General features: G+C 41.4%; 1 protein-coding gene across 2 annotated transcripts in view; it reads left to right on the top strand.

Annotated features, from left to right (window-relative positions):
• Positions 1 to 24,688, top strand: part of VCAN (versican) — an 89,976-nt gene that overhangs the window by 23,140 nt on the left and 42,148 nt on the right. The window contains exons 5-7 of one of the 2 annotated variants that reach the window (XM_015615090.2): positions 2,285 to 2,578; positions 13,175 to 13,585; positions 15,104 to 16,111. In XM_015615090.2, the coding sequence (XP_015470576.1) occupies positions 2,285 to 2,578; positions 13,175 to 13,585; positions 15,104 to 16,111 (1,713 nt within the window). Of the gene's footprint in view, positions 1 to 2,284; positions 2,579 to 13,174; positions 16,112 to 24,688 lie in introns of both variants that reach the window. The other variant, XM_015615089.2, reaches the window with a different exon arrangement.

Raw genomic sequence — 24,688 nt, 5'->3', positions numbered from 1 at the left:
AGTGTTTTTTCACAAATATGTGGGAGGTTTCTCCGGTTTTTTCCTTTCTCTTTTTTTTTCCTTTTTTTTTTTTTTTTTTTTTGTAATTGGTTTGGTTTTTTAAAACAGTCCTTGACAAAGACCTGTTTGACAGCAGCTGATTTTAAGAGATGAACAAAATAAGCCTATGTGGGGTCAGTAGAATATATTCAGTGCAGAGAAAGGTATGACACCCATCTTTTAAATGTGTAGGAATATCACTATTGCAGATATACAGGCATACTCCAAGGCAAATTTGAGCCAGACTCCTGCCCAGAAAGTGCAACTTGGGTAAGTCAGTTCTCTGCAAAGTGACCTCTCTTAAAGAAAAACATTCTGAAATCTTACACCAAGACATCACCCCTCACTAAGTTTCTCTGCCTTAATTGGGTGACAGCTCAGAGGAATAAATAGCACTGACTTTAATGATGCTGTGGACAAGCTCCATTTGGAGCCAGTGATCCAAATCACTTGATGGAAAAACTGCTTTTCTAGTAATCTTGCACTGTCTACCCATTTTCCTGTGGCATTCTATAAGTTTCTCTCAGAAGGAATATTGTAGGATTGTCTGCAATTAGTCTTCTGTTTACAGAAGTCATGACAATTCATTATTCTTCACTTTTCTCAGTTCCTCATCTAACTGGACCGATACCTGCTATATAATTGCAATTGAATTGCATTTTAACTACTGATTTTCATATACATCATAGCTGCTGTGAGAGGATCAGTGAACAGTCCTCAGAGCAGAGCAGGCTGCCCTGGTGTGGCCTTTCTTTGCTCCCCTGTTTCATGGTGCTGCTTTTGGGACAGGCTTGTGGGATAACTGCATCCATCACTCTCTGCTGGACATGGCACCAGAGCTGGAATGCAGATGCAGAAGGATGTAACAAAAAATTCCTCATTATCTGTGTGGTCTGAAGAGCTGGAGGAACCATTCTAAGGATGAATTGTTCCTTGCTTTCCTTATCTGTCCTTCTTCAATAGACAAGCTCTGTCCCTCTACCTCCAGGCTGGAAGCTGCACACAATGTGTATGAAGCAACTTACACTCTGGGCTTGGTGCTACAGCTGTAATAACAAATCAGAGCCTCTACCTAGCAGGAAAAAGAAAGATGGCACCTTGCCTCCTTTCACACTTGCATTCCTTTCAGTCCCCAGACAAGCGTCATATTGATGTGAATGAAACTCCTCGGGGTGATGCAGATTTTGTCTCATTCTTCTGTGTTTCCTTCAGACCTGTGCAGGGGTAAGGGAGGTTGCATGACCAGTGTGGAAAAGCAGTGTATTCCTGCAAGAGTGGCTGTTGTGTCCTGGCCTGCTGTGGCTGAGGGATGGCGTCGCTGTCTTGCAACAAATATTTTGAATTTGCACTGCTGGTTTGGACACACTCATTTTGGGTCTGATTGAGTCTAAGCAAAACCTGGAAAAGGGTCAGTTTGCTGCTTCATTCCCAGGACATGAACATGAGAGGCTTGACTTTAGAGTGTTTGGGTGAATGAGGCAACCAAGACAACTGCACAATGGAGATTTACCTTGGAAGCAAAATATTAGACATGCTATTTGCTTTGTTTCAGTTTCCAACTAGATGGCTATTACTTATAAGCTGTTACTCCTTGGAAGCTGAGCTAGATTATCAACATTCTAGACTAATGCAGGTTCTCCACACAAAGAGGGCTTTGTGCATGCAACATGTCTTGTGCATTTCCTCACCTGTGTTTCCACATGGGGCAAGATGGAGACTGATGGAAATCTGACATTAGAAGCTGCTCTAGAGCAGCCAGTGAAGAATATTTCCTGTTTTTGGGGTGTTTGAAGTGAGATTCTAGCAATGGCTAAAAGGGCCAGGCAGGAGACTTGCAGAAGAGGAAGATTTGCTTTATGGAAAAAGTAAATTCCGATGGACTGGATTTAATTAACTCAGCTGAGCTGCAAAATCTACTCTAACAGGGGTCAAAGTGGAGCCTCAGGGCTGCTGCTACCTCTGCTGGAGGTTAAGGAAGGGACTCAGTGTCCAGCCGCAGTGTACTTCATGGCATAAAGTTTGCTGATAAATGCTCATGCTTTGTGGCAATTTAACTTTCAAATTCAAGCCTGGAACATTTGGTTTACAGCTCTCTGATTACTTTTCTTTTTAAGGAAAAAAATACTTGTGTTTTGGGAAAAAGCCCCAACCTCGCAGGACTCTGGGGCAGGAAGGGGCAGGAATTGAATGGTGGAACGCTCTACTCAGCCTTTGTTTTTATTTTCCCTTTTGTTTCCTCCTCCAGATGAAGTGGTCCACGTCTCAGCTCCCCAGAAGTTCACCTTTGAGGAAGCTAGGCAGCTGTGTGAGGAGCGAGGCGGTGTCCTGGCTTCCGTGGGGAACCTCTACGTGGCCTGGAGGAACGGCTTTGACCAGTGTGACTACGGGTGGCTGGCGGACGGCAGCGTCCGGTACCCGGCCTCCGTGGCGCGGCCCCAGTGCGGCGGGGGTTTACTTGGGGTGAGAACCCTGTATCGCTATGAGAACCAAACAGGCTTCCCTTACCCCGATAGCAAGTTTGATGCCTACTGCTATGAACGTAAGCATTTATTATTATTTCTTTTCGGTCGCGTTTTCCAGCATGCTTTTGCCGCGGGAAGCGGTTTCTCTGCCGCGCGTTTTGTTTCGGTTCTTGCGGGTTTTTGGAAACTTAAAGGAATGCCTTGAAGTAAGATTGGCAGGTGAAGACAGGCAGAGTTTTGCGGTAAGATTTCAGCCTGAGCAGTGTTTTGACCATGAGTAGGTGCTCCACATTTTGGTGCCTGAGCGCACCTTGGTGCTTTTGCATCTTGTCAATGGACACAAGACAGACTTTCAAAGCCCACCTGGGGATGTCACCTTCTCCAGCTGACTCTGCCTTGGCAGGGGGCTGGACTGGATGATCTCTGGAGGTCCTTTCCAACCACATCTATTCTGTGGTTCTGATAAATGTCCTAAATGTGAACAATGGGTATTCTGTCTGCGATGATGGCAGCAGCAGAAGCTGTTCACGGGCTCTCTACAGGGCTGGTCACTTTCAAGTCTCTCAGATGCCAGTAATTTGGGGGTATCTCTGGATCCCACGCAGGTTGTTCCATCACATTCTTTCTCTGTCTTCGAAACTCAGTGTTTCATGGGCCAGTGGGTGGTCTAAATTTCCTTTCTTACTGCAGTTTGTTTCCTTCTTGGTATTTTCACAGGCACTTCAAGTGCTTGCCACATTCACATGGTAGACTTCACCAATCTAAACCAGATGTCCTCCACACCTGCCAGCTTTCCTTTGGGGTCAAATATTGCCCTGTAACCTCATCTGTCTTCAGTGCCAGCTGCCTGGCTGTGCTGTTATGGTGCAGCCTCTCCTTGCATAAGTTCCTGTTGTCCCAAAAGGTTCACCAGCTTCCCAGCTGAATGTCCTGCTTCCCTGAGACTTGCAGCCTCAGCACAGGGGGGGTTGGACAGCTCAACTATTTCCCTGCAGGCTTCTCTGTCCAAGGAAGTTCCCTGTTGCAAATACCACGACTGATATTAATGTTGTATTGAGTTAAAAGTTCAGAACTTGGTCATTAACTATGAATATTTAGGTTTTTTGGACTCAGTCCAGTGACTGTAACTCAGAACTACTTGAAATGTGCAGTTTGTACTGTCCTCATTTTCGTGGATGATGAACTTACTGCAGCTGCAGATCTTTCCAGCTCAGGCACTGAAGACCCATTTATGAGCAAATCTTACTCTTTGAGAACAAATCCCGACATCTGCTGCAACATTATGGTCTGGCTGTACTCAGACACTGTTGGTTTGTTGTTTTAATTTTCCTTTATAGTTTGTGGGTATGATGTTCCAAAACTTTGCATGTGGAAATAGTCCTAATGGAACTGCTTACAGGAAAAAGGACTCAAGTTCAGGAGTCTGTGCTCTAATCTGCAGAGCAGCGCTTTGTCATATCACTCCTTCTGTTCCTACTCCAAATTGTTTATGACCTGTTTCAAGTGTTGTGGATAAAAAAGACTTTAATGAGGGTGTATTTCATAAGTCCCTCTAAAAGACTGGGGTAAGAACTGAACATTTTGCCTGTAATCTAGTCTTTAGTTAGGACGAATTCCAACCTGCTGTTTGTTTTTCTGAGTTTCGCCGCTTTCAAGCAAGATGTGCCTTTACAATGTTCTTTCCAGAAGTTTTAGTTAGCACCGTTTGTGGTAACACACCATTTGTTCTAAAAGTGCCCTTGATAGGTATTGGGTTGTTGCCTTTTATGTAAAGGCTTTTCCTGCAAAGTCTTGCCCTTGGTATATAAAGAATAAATATTTCATCCCTTTGCAACCCAGGAATAGACAGTTCAGGACTATCAAACTTTTTACAAGAGAAAATAAGACTAAACAGAACAAAAACGACTTGGTAGAGACTGAGCGGCTCTCTAGCACTTTTAATTACAAACAACAGAACATCAGAATTAATTAAACACTGCTGGCAAGGGGATTCAGGTCCTCTAGATACATCTGGCTTTATGTAGGGAAATGGAGGAATGTCATGCTGCACCCTCCTTCAGGATGGTAAAATTTCAGAAGATACTGCAAGCTCTCTCCCTCTCAGAAGGTGCTTGGGATCCCACAGGAACCAGCTGTGACTCCTCACTGCTTTTGCTAAAAGATTTATGCAGTTGGTGAGTAATGAGACTCCCTGCCCAGCATCTTGGTCCTCCACATCTCAAGCAGCTGCCTGGTGCAGTGGCTTTAGAGTGAGTCACTCTCTCCCACTGGGGCCTTGGAGCCAGTTCCTTCTTTGGGGAAGAAAAAGAGAGAGGATAAAAAAAAAATAAATGGCTCTGCATGAGAGCAGAAGGCTTGAATTTAAGTCCTTTGTTTCAAATCATCTTTTGTCTGGAAGTTTCTTCTGAAATTTCCCATTATCTCAGTTTCAAAGTTTCCTTCCATCACAAAATCCCTTGTCCCCCAGCTCTGCCCTGCTTTGGGGTTGACATGAAGATTTCACCCAGCTATTCCCACAGTGCCTGACAACAAAACTGTCCTGCCCAGGACCAGGGCTCTCAGTCTCCCTCCTCACCTGGACACTGCACATCTGTGCCAAACCAGGCAGCTGTTTCAGTCCTCGCAAAGACAAACTGTGCATTTGAGAAAGGGCAGCTCTCCTTCCTCATCCCTGCTCTGGCTCCTCACTCCTGTTTCGTGATTATGAGTCTCTCTGGTGAAAAATCTCAAAATATTAGTTTTAATTTGTGGTTTTAAGAAACCTCAATCCGTATTTTGAGCATTTCGCTTGCTTTTAAAGAGGAATCGTATTTATTGAAATACATGAAAAACACAGGGAGTAAATTCAATTTAAAAATGATATTCACTAGTTTCAGTAGAGCAGCCAACCTGGACAGCTTTTAAAGTACAGTTAAGTTCAGGATTTTAACTTCAGCAGTGTTATGGGTACAGAATTACATTGTATGAAGTGTCTTGACTTTATGAAAATAAGAGTGGCCCAGACTAATAATACATGATTTAAAATCTAAAAGTCTTGTTAAAAACCCCTGAAACTTTCTCCCCTTTGATCACAAGTGCTTTTCACTCTTCAAAAACCACATGGGTCTAAATTTCTGAAACATTATCTGTGTGTTTCATTTCATGCCTCCAAGGCTTCTGCCAGACCTTTACTTTCTTTTTTATTTATTTTTTTCTCTGAGAGATACCTAGTGGTGTATCTGATGGGGCCTGAAAAATTTTCAGGTTAGGAACATGATTAAGTGCTTGCAGCTCCTTGGAGGCCATCAACAGAGGGAAAGTTTTTCAAGTGTTAACATATAGGACTTATATTAACATGTTTAAATTAAAAAAAAACCAAACCAACAAACAAAAAAACCCCCAGCTGTTGCTGAGCACTTATGTTAATTTGTAAGAGATGAAAACATTTTATTATTAAGAAAATCCTTTTTAATAGCTGTATATATTTAATAACTAGTTCTTTCAGTGAGCTATAGGGGATTTATTTAATCCTATGCTTCAGCCTCCCAGTCTCTCCAGGCCCAATTCACTGGACTTTGTAGAAATCTTGTCACAGACTTCAGGTGACTTTGGAAGGGCCCTTTTTATCACATAGCACCTGTAGAACAAATTGCACTCCATAAATCTACTAATCAAAATGCATTCATGTTTTTAACTTACGTACCTGCAACAAAGCTGAACTTGATGAGCTTCATACACAGAGGTGGTTGAATTTTTTGAAACATAAATCCCCTTTTTGCTGAAAAACATTGATTTATTAAAGCTGAATTCTTTCACAGACCTGTATTGGTTTTGGCAAATCTTTCAGCAAAACATTTTTTCCTTGACTCAAAACACGTGTTGACTGTTTCGCTCTGGATTTGTCCATTCTCTTTCTCATTTTCCTCTCTCCTTTTGACTTTGTTTCATTCACCTTTATTGCTTCTCTTTCATTATACCACTTTGGTTTGGCATGGCGATTTAATTTCAGCTGGAGATTGGAAAATTCGAGTTCTGGGATGGTGTTGCCATGTGTGTTCTTCAGGAATGGAGTCCACGCTGCTTTGATTGTTTCAATACAGCCCCGTCGAGAGCGGATCCAAGTCTGCCACTGCTTGGGACTGAGGGCCTCTTGCTTTGATGCTTCATCCATCTAAAGCTCAAAATCAGAGCACAGTTTTGGAGAAGAAATATAGGAAATTAGGACCTTCACAGAGTTTTGAGGCACGAGCCACCACCATGGCAGGCTGAGCCTCAGGAAAGATCCACACTGCTCCTCTTGTCCAGCAGCAGGAAGGATAAAGACTTTCAGGCACAGCTCGAAAGCTGGCAGGAGAAACGTTGTCTTCCCCTTCTGCTGCATGTGACTTAGCTTGGAAAACCTTGAATAGCTGGGCAGCTCTGTCCTTCTCCACAGCAACCGTCAGTAGCTGCGTGTCCCAGCTATTTCCTGGATGAGGGAATAATTTCCAGCCTGATGTCAGGGGCTGTGTTACCGGAGGTCTGTGGATTTCTGATCAGTTTGGGGATGGACGCAGAATAATGAAGACATAGGGCGTGGTGACACAGGAGGAGCAAAATTGCCAATCTGAAGGGGGAAAAAAACAACCCAAAAAGAAATTTATCTCAGAAGAAGCACAGTATAGTGCTGGCCATAATAAAGACAGTGTGCTCCAGCATGTCAGAGTTCAGTATCAGAATGGGCAGGTGCCTTTGGGCAGGTGAGGATCCCAAAGTCAGGGCACTGACCACAGGGTGTGCAGGGCTGCTGGCTCTGCTCAGACTGCTTCCCTGGGAAGGTGAAGCTGTGCAAAGAGATTACCCCCAGACAACTGTTCTCCAGCCTTTTATTATTTTCCTAGGAAAGTAGATTTATGTTCTTCTCTCAGGTATGCCATTTATCAGGACCTGAACAGCTGCAGAGATCCCCAGTAATTTCTTGGCCCAGGTGTGGCTGTAGTAAATCCCTGCCTCTCTCTGCTGGGCTCATGGTGACCACCACACCAACAGCTCCTTCCTTGCCCCACTCTGCCTCTGGGGTTTGAGAGCTCAGCCAGACTGCTGAAAGCAGCAAGAAAACCTCAATCCACTCCAGACCAGCGCGTGCTGTACATCTCAGCAGCATCTCACCCCGAGAGGGAGGAGAAGGATGTGGTGCAGCTCAACCTTTTAAATGCTGCGTGAAGTAGGAACAGAGATTTATCAACCTGACTGATGTATGAGGAGCAGCTGTTTGGAGCACCATGGAGTGCAGGGGAGGAGATGATTCTTTTGCCTGAGCAAGGGAACTTGCATTTACCTGAGTGATTCAAAACTGCTTTAAGAACAACCTCTAAGTGCAAGCATTGTGGCCAGAGGGAGGGAGGAAAGAGAAGAAGACACAGCTGGAGGCATTTTCCTTTCATTGCCTCAGGTCTCTGGATGGGTCAGGTAACAAGGATGGGATCAGGAACAACAATGTGAGAAGTGGAAGGCCCCCCCTTTAAGTGTTCAAGTGCAGAAAACATTAATTGATTTTGCTCTGTCACCTTTGCTCCATTACTGCTGTGGGGTCTGAGTATCACCCATGGCACACAGGGGTGATTTCACCTTCCACACCAGGTGTGGGGAGCAGAGCATGAAGAATTCTGCTGTCAGTTCTTACCCAAGTTGACAGCGTTGGTCCTTTTTGTTCTTCAATTGTTTTTTGCGGTCACAAAGCAAAGATTATTGCTTTTATTTGGTGCTGGGTTACAGATTTAATTAGGAAGAGCTGTCTAAAGAGGCTTGCTGTTTTGGTTTTTTCTTTTTGTCCTCTTTGGCAGTTTCATAATAAAAAATGTGGAGAGATAAATACTGTTTGCTATTGTTCTTTTGTGGATAGATTGGCAGGTTATAATTCATTCACAGAACTACACTTCCATGTGGGGAAACCAGGAGATAACGTAACATATCTTTCCCCTTCAACCACTGACTTCAGAAGTTTTGAAATAGCAAGTGGTTTTACTTAAGAGTGTTTGTGTTCACAGAGCTAAGAGGGTTGCTGCCTCTGCTGTTTTGTTAGCTGGAAGAAAAGACCTTGGGCAGTGGTGTGAGGAGGATGCAAAATTTTAATTTTAAGTTTTTCTTGCAAATAAGGCAGATTCATATCTTTCAAGTTTCTTGTTTTTTTTGAGATTCTCTCTGATACAGCACACGCTTTGTAAGCAGGCACTAATCCCGCGTTTAGTTTTTCATATTTTTCTCATTACATTTGTCTTTTGATTTTGATGTCAAAACAGAGTGTAGGGTGAGTGGGAGTATACACCTGGACGTACAGAGAAATTCCTACAGCTGCACTGTCAGATTTTGAATTCTGCTACCAAAAGTCTCATTATTTATGAACAAAATCCCACATCCCCTGTGCACCACTGCTTCTGGAAAGGCGTGAATGAGCAGGTACTGGATCAGTGCCATGATCAGAGGTTTCTTGCTCAGTCTCTAAATCAGAGCACCAATATTTTTTTCCCTTTTTTTTTGTTTTTTTTTTTTCTTTTTTTTTTTAATCTGTTCTTAATCTTAGTCTTGTTCATCTTTTTTTTTTTTTTCTTTTTTTTTTTAATCTGTTCTTAATCTTAGTCTTGTTCATCTTGGAAGGTTCTGCCAGTAATTCAAACTCCAGCTGGCAAAACTTTTGGACTCAGGGGAACATTCAAGGCTGTCCTCTCTGCCAGGGTTGGTAGCAGGGAAGGAACAGACACCAAGAAGAAACGTAACAAATTAACATATAAAAATATGTAAAAATTAAGCAGAGCAGCTCTCTGCATTGTCATCATGCTCAAATTGGGCTCAAAGATGTCAAACATTAATTTTGAGTGTCTCAACATTTCTTATATTTTGTAATAATTTATTTTGGCTGTAATTCACAGAAAGAATTCACTATTTCCAGCTTTTGTTCCAACTTAAAGCAATTTTCTGTTGTTTTGGCTGTTAGCAGTGACTTAAAACAATCTCTGTCTATAGGGTCTATGTTCTTCCAGGTTCTTAGGTACACACATAAATGTAAGCAGATAAACAGTATTTCTGACTGCAGAAAAATTGCTCAAGTGGCTCAAGTTAGGTATATGGGTAGATCTGGTAATGTTGAAAAACCATGTATATAAATTATATAATTTATATAATAAGCATTTCTCCTCCATCAAGTACACTTTACACATGGTAATTTATTACATATTATTATTATTACACATACTAAAATCCTTATCTGGTAATTATAAAGTTAAACCGTGTCTGAAGTTGTGTAGTTTGATTTCCTTAAAAAAATAGTAAGTTTCAGTATTGCTCCATAATTTTGAATCCTTGTTTAAATCATGGTGGAAAAGAAGAGGAAAAAAGTGCTGTACAGTAAAAGCATAAAATAATTAAATAGAGAGTGAAAAAGTATAGCATCTCTGCAAAGTCATACAGCCCTTCCAAAATAAACTTCATGCATGTTGTTCAATATAGAAGGAATCGATTAAAAAAAAAAATAAAAATTGTCTTTGATATGAGCAGCTGTTGGTGAGATAATTTGCTTTCTTGCTGCTAATATGTTCATGAATTTTATTAGGAAAATCTGCCTCATGTCTTGAACCAGAAGGAGGACAAAGGAGATAGCATATTGCATGCATGATGCAAGGAGTACAGTAATGCAAAACATCTGGGTGGAGTGGAGGACAGCTCAAACTGGTGTTGTCTATTAAAAAAGAAACCTTCCCTTTGTTTATTTTTTTTTTCCTTTTCACACAGGAAAAAAAAAAAAATAACATGGATAGATTTCTCATTGAAGAAAGTGCTGTCAGGTTTTTTTTTATCCACTCAAATAAGTTTACAATCCTGAGTGATGTGAGTGAAAAGACTTACATATAATTGTTTTGACAAAGTGACTTTAGAGACACTCTAGTTGATTTTAACCAGAGCTGAATTGCACACAGTTTCCATGGGAGAAAATCTGGCTGTTTATTGATAAACTCTTAAAAAATATGGGCTCTACTTATAACACTCTATAAAGGTAATATTTATTGATTCAGTTATTAATATAAGCAAACCAAATATGCTTGGTGTTTTTTCAGGTTGGCATAATAAATGTGTACCTATTCTGTCAAGTCATTAGCAGATAATAAGTCTTGAATAATAAATATCTGCATCCCAAGCATAAATATGTGAACTCCTGGGACTTCCAAGCATTTCTTGGAAATTTGGAAGCTGTGTAAGTGGTTGTGAGTAAGTGTACACAATTTCCCAGCAGTGATGAAATAAAGTTACCTTTTTTTTCCACTGATTTTAAAAATTTATCCACATTGCCCTCATTTTTGTCTAGCTCTGTTATAGGGTATTAACATTTTCATATTCTTTTAGAGGGTGATCCTGATGGTCACTCGAAGTATGGCAGCTGGGGCCTGAGTGAGTGTTTGTGTTGGCTGCAAAGCCAATTCCATCCACATTCAGGAAACTGATCCTGTGATTAGTACTTTGCTGCCTCCTTTCCATTTTGCCATTTTTTTTTTTAAAAAAAAAAGCCTTTGAGGAATATTGGTGAATTCTTTGGTAGAGATTTAACAGCTACCACTCAGCAGTGACAACGCCACTTGTCTGCATCCTTCATTTCTCAAGATGTAAAGCAAAACTTGTGTGGTTTAAACCATCCCCATGCAAGCAGAGAAGGGAGGAAGAAATGGCAGGAATTCATTGATTCTTGATTGTGTCTCACAGATTGAAGAAAGCAGCAAACATCCACTCCAATCTCTGGAACCCCAAACACAAAAATCTCTTGTGCTCAGGCTATGCTTTTCTTAGTGGGGTTTCATGAGCTTTACTCCTCTTGCTCAACCAAATGTTTTAACTTAAAATAAAGAAGCAAACAAATAAATAAATATGTAGCTAAATCTTCTTTGTAAAACCACAAAAAGTTTTAATGTGTGGTGGGGAAAAGAATCTGCTCCCCCTTTTTTTTAATCTGCTGGCAAAGAACGCCACCACTTCTAAACACAGCAATGTCATACTTTCTTGCCCTCACAATTTCCTTTTCACTTTCACTTCTCATTCAGGAAAGCTGAAATATCAATCCTTTTACCTCATGTTGCTGCTCTGTAATTCTACACCTTCTTCTAGAAATCTTGAGCAGTCATCCTCTGACCAGTCCCTCCTGCTTCAGGGCGCATCAATGGGTCTCCTGCAAACGTGGCATTTTCAAAGCTGAGTGTATGAAACGGAACAAATATTTGTGTCACCCTGGCTTGCACATGCAGAATTCATATCTGCAGCTATCAAAGGGGCACCTAATTAGCCATGGGTGTGTTAAAAAACCTGATTTGTGCACGCATGCTGCTTATGCTTGAGTATAAACTGTGAAATAATGTAACTGTTTTGATTTCTGTGTGTGAGGGGAAGAGACTTATTTGATCTATTACAAGCTAAGCAAGATTTTATTTTGCATGAAGTTCTAGATGTAGTCATATCTGTCTGGTAAACAGTCCTCATGAGCAGAGACTGCTTAATGTGTTCTTCATATGCTTAGTGTGATTTAAAAGCTGTATTTTGCTCTTTATTTGCATCCTTGTAAGGCTTTTGATTCTCAGTCACTTAGCAGTTTAACAGCACTGGTTTAAGACATTTGCATCTTCCACCCATCTGCTCCTTGCCCTTCAGAAGATTACTGACCTGGAAAAACTGGCAGAAGGGAAGATTTCCAACCTGGGTTTTTCCTGAGGAAAACCTCTTCTGAGCACTCACTTTTTCCAGGAATTCAAAATCTGCTGACACACCTTGCAGTGCTGGGCACACATTTCCTCCTCAAATGGCATGGAAATGTGGACTACACGGAGCAGACAAACAGCAAGGCCACCAGGTTGTTTAAAACATCACAACTTGGTTCTCTGGAAGAACCTTTCTTTGTGCCTCCTGTTCATCTAGGATAGCAACTCCCTTACCTCTCCCGTCATCCAGAGGGTTCAACACCTTGCCTTTGCATGTTCAGCACTCCCATGGAAGCATTTCTCTGTGTGGAGGAGTTTCAGACGTGCATCTTTGAAGTGTTTTCCAAAGATCAACATCATTTTAGTAGCATTAAGTTTATGTTCTCATGGCTCAATGTTCTCGCCTTTCCCCACAATGAATTTCTCCCAGCAGAATTTAAAGGCAGGGCAGCAGCAGCAGTATTTTCTAGTGGCATGCTTGATCCTGCTGCTTGAGCACACTCTCACTGCAGTGAGGATTCCTTTTTGCAGTTTGTAATTATGGGCTGAAAATAAACAAAAGCATTATTTCACTCCCTTTCTACATCTGAGTTGGATGCTGCATCAAGCTTTGAAGAAAACCCACACCTCTGCTCATTTGTGACATCTTGAAATAAACTTTTATGTCCCCAAATCAGATACCTGCCTGGCTGATGGTCACCCATGTAACACAAGGACTTCTAGGGGTAATTATGTAGACTACAAATATGAAGAATATTATTGCTTTTTCCACTTCATCTGACTTCAGGTTAGGTGTTCTGCAGCTTTACAGTGTGTTATTGCATGTCATTCGGTGCTCTAAAGAACTGCCTAAAGCCTTTGAACTTTTACACTTGTTTTTCAGCATGGCATTTAGTTTTAGTTGGTAACATTCAAACTAATGAATTAAAGTGACTCATGTACTGACTGTGCCCTTTTTTTTTGTTTTGCTTTTTTTTTTTTAAGCTAAAAAAGTGACAACAGAGCCTACAACTGTTGAGCCTGTGACATCCCTGAGAACTGAGAGCGTGAAATCGTCACCTGCTGGAGTTCCTCTCGAACCTCCCATCTCTGAGACCCCGCTTACTGAAGCGCCTGCCACCCAAGCAGTTTCTTTGGAGGAAACAACCCCAGAGTCTGAAGAAGAGACAGAAATGACTACTGATGTGGCTGAGGAGAAAAGGGAGATGGAGGTGCTCATGGAGAACATTCCGTTAACCACTCTTCTACCTCAGACTGTCACCGACGGCGAAATATTCACTTATGATACACTGGGAAGGACTGAATACGATGTCTCACCCAGGCTAACAGACACCACGTCCCCAGATCTGGAACTGGATCACACTTACTCTGAAGCTGAGCTGCCCGAGGAACAAGGTAGGTCTGAAAGCATTGAGGACGCTTTCTTGACCTCTGTAATTTTTCAGGATAGCACAGCTGTAGCTAAGAGTTCCACTGGTTTTTGGGAAGATGCTGAAACGGGAGATGCAGAAAAGCATGATGCTGATAATCAGACTGAGCAAATAGAAGTGGGTCCTCTGAGGACAGCTACAGATAGCTTCTTACAGACTTCTCGGAGAGAGGCTGCCAGGACAGGGACTTCAGATTCATCAGCAAAAGAGAATGTGTTTCACAGTGCCCACCTCACAAATGCACCCACACTAAAATCCATGGAGGCAAAATCTGACGAGAATCTTACAACTGTTGTAATCCCTAAAGCTTTGCTCCCTGATGAGTCTGCAGAGAGGGAGGGCAGTGAGAGCATGCGCACTGCTGTGCCTGGCAGAGATTCTGGGGTGGCTGCTGGTCATGCCCCAGGATCAGAAGTGCCTGCTGCATCAGAGACACTCCTAGATGAGCACGCAGTAACCACTGGACAGTTTTCTGCAGCAAAAGAGTCAACGCCGTGCGTTAAATTTAGCTCTGCGACAGCGTTTGACAGTGAGGCTTCAGCTCAAGGGAGCAGAGAGGACCTGAGGGATGGGCAGCCCACCGTGGCATCTGGAACACCTGTATCCTTTTCTGTGTCAGCTGCTGATCAAACAGAATCTGAGACCATCTCAGGAAGCACAGATTCCCTGCCAAGCTTTGGAGAAGTGTCTCTTATCCCCTCATCTTATCAGACAGAAGCATCAGCTGTCTTAGAGGAGCAGGAGAAAACAAAACAACCAGAAATGAGGACAACAGGTGTGGGGGTCCCTCATTCCACAGCCACCATTCCTCCTTGTGTTGCAGCAGAATCTGAGGGATGTTCTGCAAGGGAGAAGATCACACAGGCCCCCCCAGGTGCTGGCACGTGGCTGACAGCAGATGGAGAGGAGGGGTATGTGACAGAAGAGTCTTCTCCCACTGGAGGAGTGATTGAGTTTGCTACAGAGGATGGCTTCTCTGGAATGGAGCCTACATCGTTTCCAGGGCACATTGTGGAATCCACAGGGCATCCAGGAGCTCCAATTTCAGCAGCTACAGATGCAACTGAGACGAGCAGGGAGCCAGCAGAGACCACAAGGGATGGAGAAGTGGTATCAGCTGATTTTGGTCAGAGTAGAGACACTACAAGTGTATTCCACACGAGCAGCTCCTTGGATTTGGAAATGACCACAGTATCCAAAATACCAGTGGAAGAAAGTAGTGCCACCCTAGGGTCTTTTAGCTCCTCAAGTGTAACTGTATTGCCAAGTGGTGTGCCCACAGCTGTGGGGGTAACTGAGCATGGAGGAGATGAGACATCAGGGACAAAGGGAACTGTTAAATTTACAGAGGTAACAAAGGTAGATACTGCAGTTCCACAGAAGGAGTATGATGCTTCCCTAGTTCCAGTTACTGTAGACAGTGAGGTCACTAGAGATATTCCAATTACTGATCAGACTCCTTTTGATGATATCTTTCATACAGAAGCAACAGAAACAACTGCAAAACATATCAAGGTGTTCCCAGAGCTCTCCACACTGGACCAAGGTCTGGAACCAAGAACTGCCACAGAGCCCACGCTTGCTGAGACATCTGCCCACACACGTGAACCAGAGATGTCACCAGGATCTGAATGGCCTCAAACAGCAGTTCAGGAGACACTGGATGAGACAGGCTCAGCTTATGATGAGATGTTCCCAGCCACAGAGGTTCCTGTGCCTGCCATGATGTTCACGGACCACGGAGGAGTCCTGGGACCTGAGGAAACCAGCACCTGGTTGCACCTGACGGTGACTCCAACAGCTGAAACTGCTCCTGACCAGGATGAGGAGATCACTGAGGTGGTGCCCATAACTGCTGGAACCGAAGCAGAGACACAGGAGAGCCCAGGAGCCCCCACCAGGGAGGAAGATGATGCAGTGAGCTGGGATTCTGTGCCGCCCTCCCATACGATGCCAGCGGGACATTCCACTGTGGAAAGCATTACTGGCCTGACTCTGGGAGCTTCTCCAAGCCAGGCTACAGAGGGTTCAGGAATGACCACAGGACCTGAGGAAACCATGCCAACTGTGTTTGCAGCTACTGCAACAGATAAGGCAACAATTCTCAGCAGCATGACAACACCTTCCACTGGTGTTGTAGACAAAACTCAGCCTACATCTGCAACCAAGCCTTTTGTCACTCAAAAGTCTCCACGCATCATTCCTGAGGAAGAAGAGGAGGTAACAAGCCATGACATCATAATAATTGACGAATCTGTTTCTCCCAGCAAAGCTACTGCTGAGGATGATCTGCCAGGAAAGATGCTGGAGCCAGAAATCGATAAGGAATATTTCACAGCATCAACCGCCACGGCAGTGGCACGACCTACTGCTCCACCCCAAGTGAAGGAGGCCACAGAGGCCTTGCAACCTCAGGAGGTGTCTCCTTCTACTTCACACCCTGATAATGACATAAGATTGTATGTTATTCAAATCACAGGCAATGACACAGGTAAGATTTTGCCTTTTAGACCCGTAGTCCATCTGAGTGGACAGTTTGTCATGACAAACAGGTGTGCTTTAGAATATGCTGGAGATGTTCCTTGGATCTGAAGGATCTGAAGGTTCTGAAGGAGGCAAAGTACCACTTTTGTCTAGACAGCAACTTACTGAATATTGGTAGGTCTATTTTTCTCTCCGTTAAAAGCCCCTCAGAAATGTATTTTATATATGCTGTGTGGTAAGAATGATTTCTATCCAGGAATGAATATGAAACTGTTTTATTTCTTTTTAAAAGTCATGATGGCTACAGTCCAGTTTTCTTTTTTAATGTTGTCAAGTCACCAATTTAACTCCAGCTGTCTGTGAAACAAACATTTTAATTTCACAGCTTCCATTCCATGCATTACTAGTCCTAAATGAAGCACTAGATTATGTTAACATTCCATTGGTCTGTAGCAATTAACAATGCCATGTACAGTGTAGTCAGCTAAAAAATGGTTAAAGCTCTCTACTGCCTCCTGTGATTTGGAGGAATGGGGTTTTTTAATTTTTTAAAAAAATAATATATCATTATAATAATATAAAATAATTTAATAACATATAGTTAAATCCATCTTGGAGAATATGTGGTGCAAATTGATGCAATATTTAATTCTGCCACATTTTTTAGCTGATGGTTCTGTACATGTGTATGTAGCTTCAATTCCATGGGTATCCAGAACAGAAACTTGTAAAGTAGCAATGAACTGTTGGGGTTGATGATGGATATGTCTCCATAATGCAAACGTTGAAGGGGGTGCAGTTTTACATTAAAGAAGCTTGTCAACTGACTATTATTTTAGATGTCATGGTAAAACATAATATTTTGAAACAAAAAGTAAAGGAAGCGACATGCAGTACGAAGCACAGAATTTCTCTTAGGTTCAATGTTTTATTGTGTTTAATTATCTTATGGTTGATAATAATTATTTTATTTTTTGAAGGAACACAGTAAAAAATGGATTTTTTTTTTTTTGGTCTTATATACCTTAACTGCATGCATGGCTTTTGAGTGGTTGTGTCAGAAACTGTTTTCTCTTTGGTTTTTGGCCGTAACTTCCGTGCCTCTGAAGAACTCATCCAGCAGAATTAATAATTTATGGGAGCCTTTTGGATGGTTTTGTCAGGTTTGTTCTCAGTAGGGTTCTATTCAAAAATCAAAAATCAGTGGTGGTTTTTCCCTTGAGATGTACCATTTCCTGGTTGGACATTTCATACCTTGGCTTGGTATCTTTTTTCACGTTATGCTTGTTAGCCTACTTTATATTTACAGGATGCAAATCTGCAGCTTAGCCTTCTATTTCAGAAAATGATAGTTCTGAAACTTTTGTTTCCATAGTTTATTATCATTATTTTGTCATTATATGCTACCAGTGCCTTGAGATTCTCCATTAAATGATACAAGTCCAGTAAGTCAGAGCAGAAGGGTAATTTCTGAAGACAAGTCTTCACCCACCTATTAAGTCCTTTGTGGAAATAATTTGACTTAGTAATGAGTAGCTGGAGTAGGTAATAGTGACCTTGTTTTTCCTGTTAGATTTTTGAGTTATGCTGCAGTTAATACCATACAGGAGAGTTTGTTGTGCTGGGCAGCTGTGTGTTCCAGGTGATGGAAAGAAGTAGGATGGTCTGAAAGGGTGTGGATTTCTCTGCATATACATCAGGAAGAGCCTTATTTTACACCTTTTTTAGTTGTTGCTGTTTATTTGGGTTTTGTTTGGGGTTTTTTTTCAGAATAGTGTGGGTACTGTGATTCATTAAATTAGGATTTAGGTTCAAAGTCAATTGTCTAAAGGACAGTGTATCAGAATGCAGATGCTCTTCACAGCTGCTCTTACTCAGTCTTGGGTGATCATGTCTTTAGGACAAACTCTTTTTAGGGTTTGTCTTCATCTTCACAAACTTTCAAAGCTGTGCATGCATTTCCCTGGTATAGATGTGCATATGTGTCTGGGTGTTTATAAGCAGACTTAAAGTTATAAATCCTTAAAAATCTGCCTTTAAGAATTATCTAGTCTGTGAGGAGAGAAAGAAGTTTATTTTCTTGGTATATTTTTAAATTGTATGTTCACTTTAAACACAGAGAGCCTCATCATGTGTCTAATGCAAGATTAAGAAGGAATTTTCTTAATATTTCTGTTTTCAGGCCCTAGCAGTAGGAATTCTTCCACTCAGCTATCCTCAGACTAAAGGCACCCTCTATCTGCTTACCCCAAATTCAGTTAGAAGTGCCAAAGATTTATTCTCTCTGAGTGTTTGGATTGGTTTCTTTTATTGCTACAGAAATGAAGGACAGCATCTGAAAAGTCCTGTCAGGCCCAGTTTCCCTTCATTGTTCCTTAGTCCATAAACTTTTCTTTGTGCTGAAGAAAATGCGTATAGGGAGTAATGAAGAGGAATGAATTTGGCAAATATTACCAACATATGTCTTTCACTAAGATGTAGTTTAACTTATTCTATCACTCCTTATTTGAGAATTGACCCACTAGCATAAAGAACTACATAAACTGAACCTCTGGCTTTTTAGTCTCAGCTGATTGGCAGCTATAAATCCAGTTTACATCATTTCATCTATGATAAAACAAAGGTTTTTCCCTCCTTTGGCATGTTTTCAAGGTAATACAGCTTAGCAATTTTAGATAAAGTTAATCTGTGAGGGTTATAAACCAAGGTCTTCACTGAAGTTCAAGTCAAGAGTCCAAAAATGCCCCCTAAGAAAGGACAGCTTGCTTACCAAAGCCTGTCAAGAAATAACTGTTTCAAACAGGAATAATAATGAGAGGTTATATATAAATGGCATTGTCTATAAATGAATATATTTTCCTTTTTGTGTTTGCAGAAGTGCTGGAGCTATTTATGAGATTATTCTCTCCCCCCATTCTTCACCTCCTTGTTATGCAGCTTTTGCCAGAAGCAACAGTTTAACAGGGAGGCAGGGCTCAGCAGAAGCTCAGCACCATGTTTTGTTTCCTATCACTCAATTACAATAAAAACCTTGCTATTGCACAGCTGAATATTGCTCCCTGCAGCTCCATTTGCCATCCACAGCGTGGGCACAATAACATTTAAATGCTCCATGGAGGTGCCATTAGGCTTTGCTAGGCAGGAGCAGTGTTTTAACATTCCACGTGGAAGAGAAGGGCTGTGCTAAATGTGTGAATTCTTGAGATTTTGGGATATTTTTAGCAGTTTCCATCGAGCATGACAGAGAGCCGGTGGTGGTGGTGGGAGCAGCCCTGGCTCAGGTGAGCTCACCTGTGGCCAAGCACAGGTGGAAGGAGAGGTAGGAAGGATCCCTTATCCCTTTCTCCTCTTTCTCAAACCCTCACCAGAGTGGCACCACCTTCTCTCTGGGCTGGAATGTGCTGTTGATACATGGAATGTGTTATGGATGCATGGCATTTGTGGGGGGGAAATTTATTCTTCATTATTATTGCTGGCTGAAGCTGCACTCAAAGGGTGTTGAGTTAAACTCAGTTAAATAAAGTGGCAAGGATATTATTCTGTCTCATACACCCATCCCCCTTAATATGAAGTAGTACAATATATATAACTGGAAGGTGCTATAAATATTATCATTTCTTAGAATTTACATTTATTAGATCAGAAAAAGGTTCTCCTAGAGGACTTCTTTTCTCATCCTAGAGGTAAATAGCTTTGCTCCTGGCTTTTAAAATGCATGCTTGCAGTGAATGAAAAATTTCACGAAGGAAGTTTACTTCTAGGTTTAAAACAAAACAAAACAAGGCATGGAAACAGAAGTAATTTGGAGGCCTGGTGGAAGGTCAAGCTCAATTTAAATTCCGGAGGATGTGTTCTAGGGCTTTTAAGAAAGAACACAGAGCTAAACAGATAAAGCTGCTTATTTGTGTAGGAATACAGCAGTTTTCATTGAGAAAAATGTACAAACAATCCACACACTCCCATGTGGGCAGATCTAGGGGAGGTGTTTCAATTTATGAGGAAAATATCCGTGCACATGAGGAAACATCCCTCTTTATGCTGCAAAAAGGACCACGCACATGTTTCAGAATGGAAGAGGCCCAGGACCTTCATCCACTGCAGTGGAACCAGGAGCTTTTCCCTTGGAATCATGAGAGTGAGGAAGCCAAATACCCCTGCAGTGTTACCACCTGCACATGGCACCTGATGGGGCACAGGATTTTGTCTTTTGCTGTGAGGATGCAGAATTTGCCACCTTGTGCCCCGTTGTGTCCTCACAGCTCCGATGTTTCGTAGTGGTGAGGGCTGCTGCTGGTGCTGGAAGGTCATGGATTAGCAGCTGGGAAAGAAAAAAAAAGAAAAACCAAACCTGAAGGAACTTTTCAGCTCATAAAGCTTTTATGAGACTGAAAAATGCTTGTGGGGGTGTTGTTTAACAGTGGTTGAGGGGATGCTGGAAACATAACTCCTGTCTGAATCAGGAGTAATTTGCACACCTGCGTTTTTTGGAGACATTTAAAAGTCTTTACTTAGTGAATATGTTTCAAAATGCTTGTTGGACCCTGGGACTCACACCAGCTCTGACTGGTTTCTTGTCCCCTCCAGCTTTGAAGGGAACGAAATTGCAAGAACTTGTGCTTTGTAGATGTGGAATTTCATGGAAAGAGGTTACAAACCTTTGTGTTTCAACATGTAATTCTCTGACATGCATATTTCTGTCTTTGCAGTGTGAGAGGGCATGTGAAGTGTGAATGAAATGCAGAATGGTAATGAGTCATAGTCATAAACCTTAACAAAGAAGGCAGAATAGAGTCTTTTCAGGTCCATCTTAGGCCTTGCCTTAAAATTCATTTAATCTTGTTGTCTTCACAGCTCCTTCTGGAGGGCTGTCAACGATCATCATGGCTCTCTTTAAGCCTGATTCTAATGTCTAGCCTGACTTTCTCCTCAGCCAGTTTATACCATGTTTATTCTTGCCAGCATTGTCTTTAGCCTGAATAGGTCCTTTTTCTTCCTGACACTTATCCCTTGATACTTTTATTTCTCGGCTCAGTCACAGAGAATGACCACATCCCCTTTTTCAGCTCTGGTTTTTGGTATGGGAGAGTGGGAATGTGCTGGTGCTGTGCAGGGAGGAATGGTGCTGGCTCTGCCCCAGGTGCTGGGGGTGTTGGGATGACCAGAGCAGAGGAGGGACAGGAGCAGCAAGCCTCACACTGGCTCTTCCAGACATTGCAAGAGACAACCTAAAAGTCTGCAGCATCCAGGTTTGCATCTCTCTTTGTCTGTACCCACGCTGCTCTCCTTTAAGATTTGTGCCCACTGGCAAATAACCTCTCTAGACACAAGTATTTGTGGTATACACACATGTGCTAGGTGCAATTTTTGGTGTGCCTTTTTGCTTATTATTCTGTTAGAGAGACTTCTGCTGAAGGGGAAGAGACTTTGTCTTTTGTGTGCTGAAATCACCATTTTTTTTTTCCCCAAATGAAGGGTATATGCTACTGAGAGCTATGGTTTCTTTATAGGACCAGACCATCAAACCAAAGTTTACTGTAAGGAAAGATGCTGTCCTGCAGTTAGGCTGACCTGAATTAATTTCTGGTGGGATCTTGAAGCAACAGCAAAAATGGCCTCACATAGGCAGGACCAATTTCCCACCTTATTAAATGCAGACTCTTTTTTTTTTTTTTTTCTCTTTCCTCCCTTAATGGAGGGCTGGGCTTGTCCCCTTATTAATTGTAATGCTCTAAATTTGATCTCCCAGGGGAGCTGGTCTGACTGAAGTAATTTTCACGTCCTGAATGACCAAGCTCTCTGTATTATTCGTAAAACCCGCAGTAGAGATGGCCACCTTCTTCCTGTGCCTGGAGTAACTGAAGTGTTAAACGCTGAGTAAGTGTCCAGATGCTGATATCATCTTCCCCAGTGTGATTACACCACAGTAATTCCGATGGGGTGATTGAGAGCAGAACTGTTGTGGGCATGTGGGGATAGTAGGTATCACAATGTCTTCATAATAGTTTGTAGCTCCTGGGTCATGGTACAATTAGGTGATTATTTTTCTTCAGAACACATTTGAGTTCAATTCAAAGTGGTAGATCTGTTGTTTAATTAAACCAGTTGGGTTTTTTTCTATATTGGAATACCCTTTTAATTTTTTTTGATGGTTGATGTGGGAGGCTTTTTAAAATAGGTTGTCCACCATCCCATGTAAATTGTATTTAAAATGGAGCAGCAGTGATGCCTGTATGAAAGCAAAACTAATAACCAAGTAATTTTAATAAATTCAAGCCTTTTTGTGCACTTCTCCTTTTCTTAAAACAAAGGAAAAAAACCCCAACAAACCAACCCCACCAGCCCCATATCCAACAGAGCTGAAACTTGATACTTAGAAAGTTTCACAAGAAGCTAAAACTGAATTAACAAATGGTCTTTAGGCCACTATTGCTGGCTCTTCCTGAAGAAGGACTTATTATAGAACAATAATTTATTTTTCCACATTCCTTTCTAGACTTCCATAGATACAAGGAACAGTGCCCTCACATTAAATACTGTTCAGAGGATGCCTACACATTCCCTGCTGTTTTTGCATTGTATCCAAGGAGACGTCTCAGATCTAGACACAGGGATTACACATTTCCAGCTTTCTTATAGCTCTTTGTTTATTCATGAGAGAAATGAAGGAATTTTATTCATAGGTACAATGTAGTTTTTCATATTCTGTTGTGAAAAACAGGAATCCTTTTAGAGGTTTTGTTTACATGTGGAGAAAGCCTTAAGAAATCCTAATGCAGAAAAGATGAGCTGTCTTTTACACGTGATGCAATATGACTTAATTTTTTTTTTTGAGGAAAGTGGTTTTCTGTACCAAAGTTTTCTGAATGTGTCCAGATTTCTAACTATCTAACTAGACTGTTAACTTTCTTAGTATGGAATTTTCATTGGTCTCATTTTGCAATTGTTTTTGCACATTTTCAGATTAATGAGTGGATTAATCCTTGCTAATCCAGCCAGTCTTTTGAAATCTTCCTCATTTTTTGAAGTGATTAAGTGATAAATTTGATCAATAATATACAAAATACTCACTGGTGTCCTTCAGAATATTTTCCTGCCAAAAGTGAGGATGTGTGCAGAGTGGCTGTTGTGTATTTTTGTTGTCTTTGGGAACATGTTGCTGAAGTTTTCAATTGGTCTTTCTTTAAAGAGTAATTTCTTTTGTTTTCCAAGCTGCTCAGTGCATTACGACTTTCCTGACAAGTCTTGTACTACTGCTTTTCTTAAACGAGGAGAATCCAGTATGAAAAGTTTCTACTTCCTGGGGAAGAGAAAAGCAGTTGAGATTTCATTCCTGGGTCAGGAGAGTCTTCCAGTAGTCCCTGCCTGCCTAGGCATTACCTCTGCTACACTTCATTACCATTTTGATACCCTTCATTAGCTCAAAGAGTGCACAAGAAACATTAATTTTTAACTTTAAACCACGCTCTTGGATTTTACATGTAGCACCTCATCAAGCAGGAGTCCCATAGTTTCTGTGGGAGGTTTTTTGGCATTAGAAAAAGAATTTCCACATATTTGATGTAATTTTTTTTGCTATTTTTGCCAAAATAGCAGCAAGGAATGTGCCTATATGTACACAGAGTAGCGCTGAGATTTTTGATTGTATTTCATTTGGGATTTTTTTCTAAACCATTGCTTTTCTTTCCTTGAAAGGGGTGAGCATAATGACTCTCAGCTTTCTTACATATTCACTACCCTGGGTTGTATTGAGTTTCCAGCCACATGTCTACTTAAATATTGAACATTAGAAACAAAATTCATGAGTCCTTGGGAAATGCTGTGGACACTTGATCAAAGTGACAGGACCAAGGATTAACCCAAAATGTTCTTCAGACAAGTATTTCTTCACACCTTAATAGAATTGTTTGACTTCTTGACATATATATATATATATATATATATATGTGTGTATACATAATTATTATTATTTTTTAATTTATTCTGACCACTTACGGAACCTGTCAGGTGTGAACTAATTCTGCAGCAATGTCACCATGTTAGCACAGGATGGAGTCGGTGGCAGTAGTTTATAGTCAAAAATATATCTCCCTCTGCTGATTTTTAGTGGTGCAGTAAGATAACCACAGTAAGTCATCTATTTTTAGCAGTAGTTGGTTTAAAACCTCTGTTCTCAAGTATTGTCCAACAGAAGTGTCTTTTCCAAAAAAACCCCGAGTGTTTCTAAAAACAAATTAATATTTTTACAGAACAATTGTTGCAGTTTTGTTGCAGGGAAAAACAAAACAAAACTGAAGAGAAAACTGAGATGAAAAAAGTTATTAAAAGAAAAAAACTATGTGATTCTATGGTTAAACAAACACTCCTGATCTGAATGCACTGTCTGAGATTGTGTCTGGTGGAGAGTCATTTGTGTCACTCCAGCTGCAGCAGAGGGGAGCTTACAGACTTAAGAAATGCATGAGAAATAGTAGGAATAGTAAAGTGCCAGAAAATCATAATGATAACTGAAATAAACTTCTCCAGATAGCTGTAAAAAAAGCATTGTGGGGTAGAACAGGTGGGCTAATTCTCATCATAGCTTCAG

The sequence above is a fragment of the Parus major genome, chromosome Z, assembly GCF_001522545.3.
Source record: "Parus major isolate Abel chromosome Z, Parus_major1.1, whole genome shotgun sequence".
NCBI lineage: Eukaryota > Metazoa > Chordata > Aves > Passeriformes > Paridae > Parus > Parus major.
The sequence above is the reverse complement of the archived record's forward strand: the minus strand, read 5'-3'. Positions and strand labels throughout refer to the sequence as shown.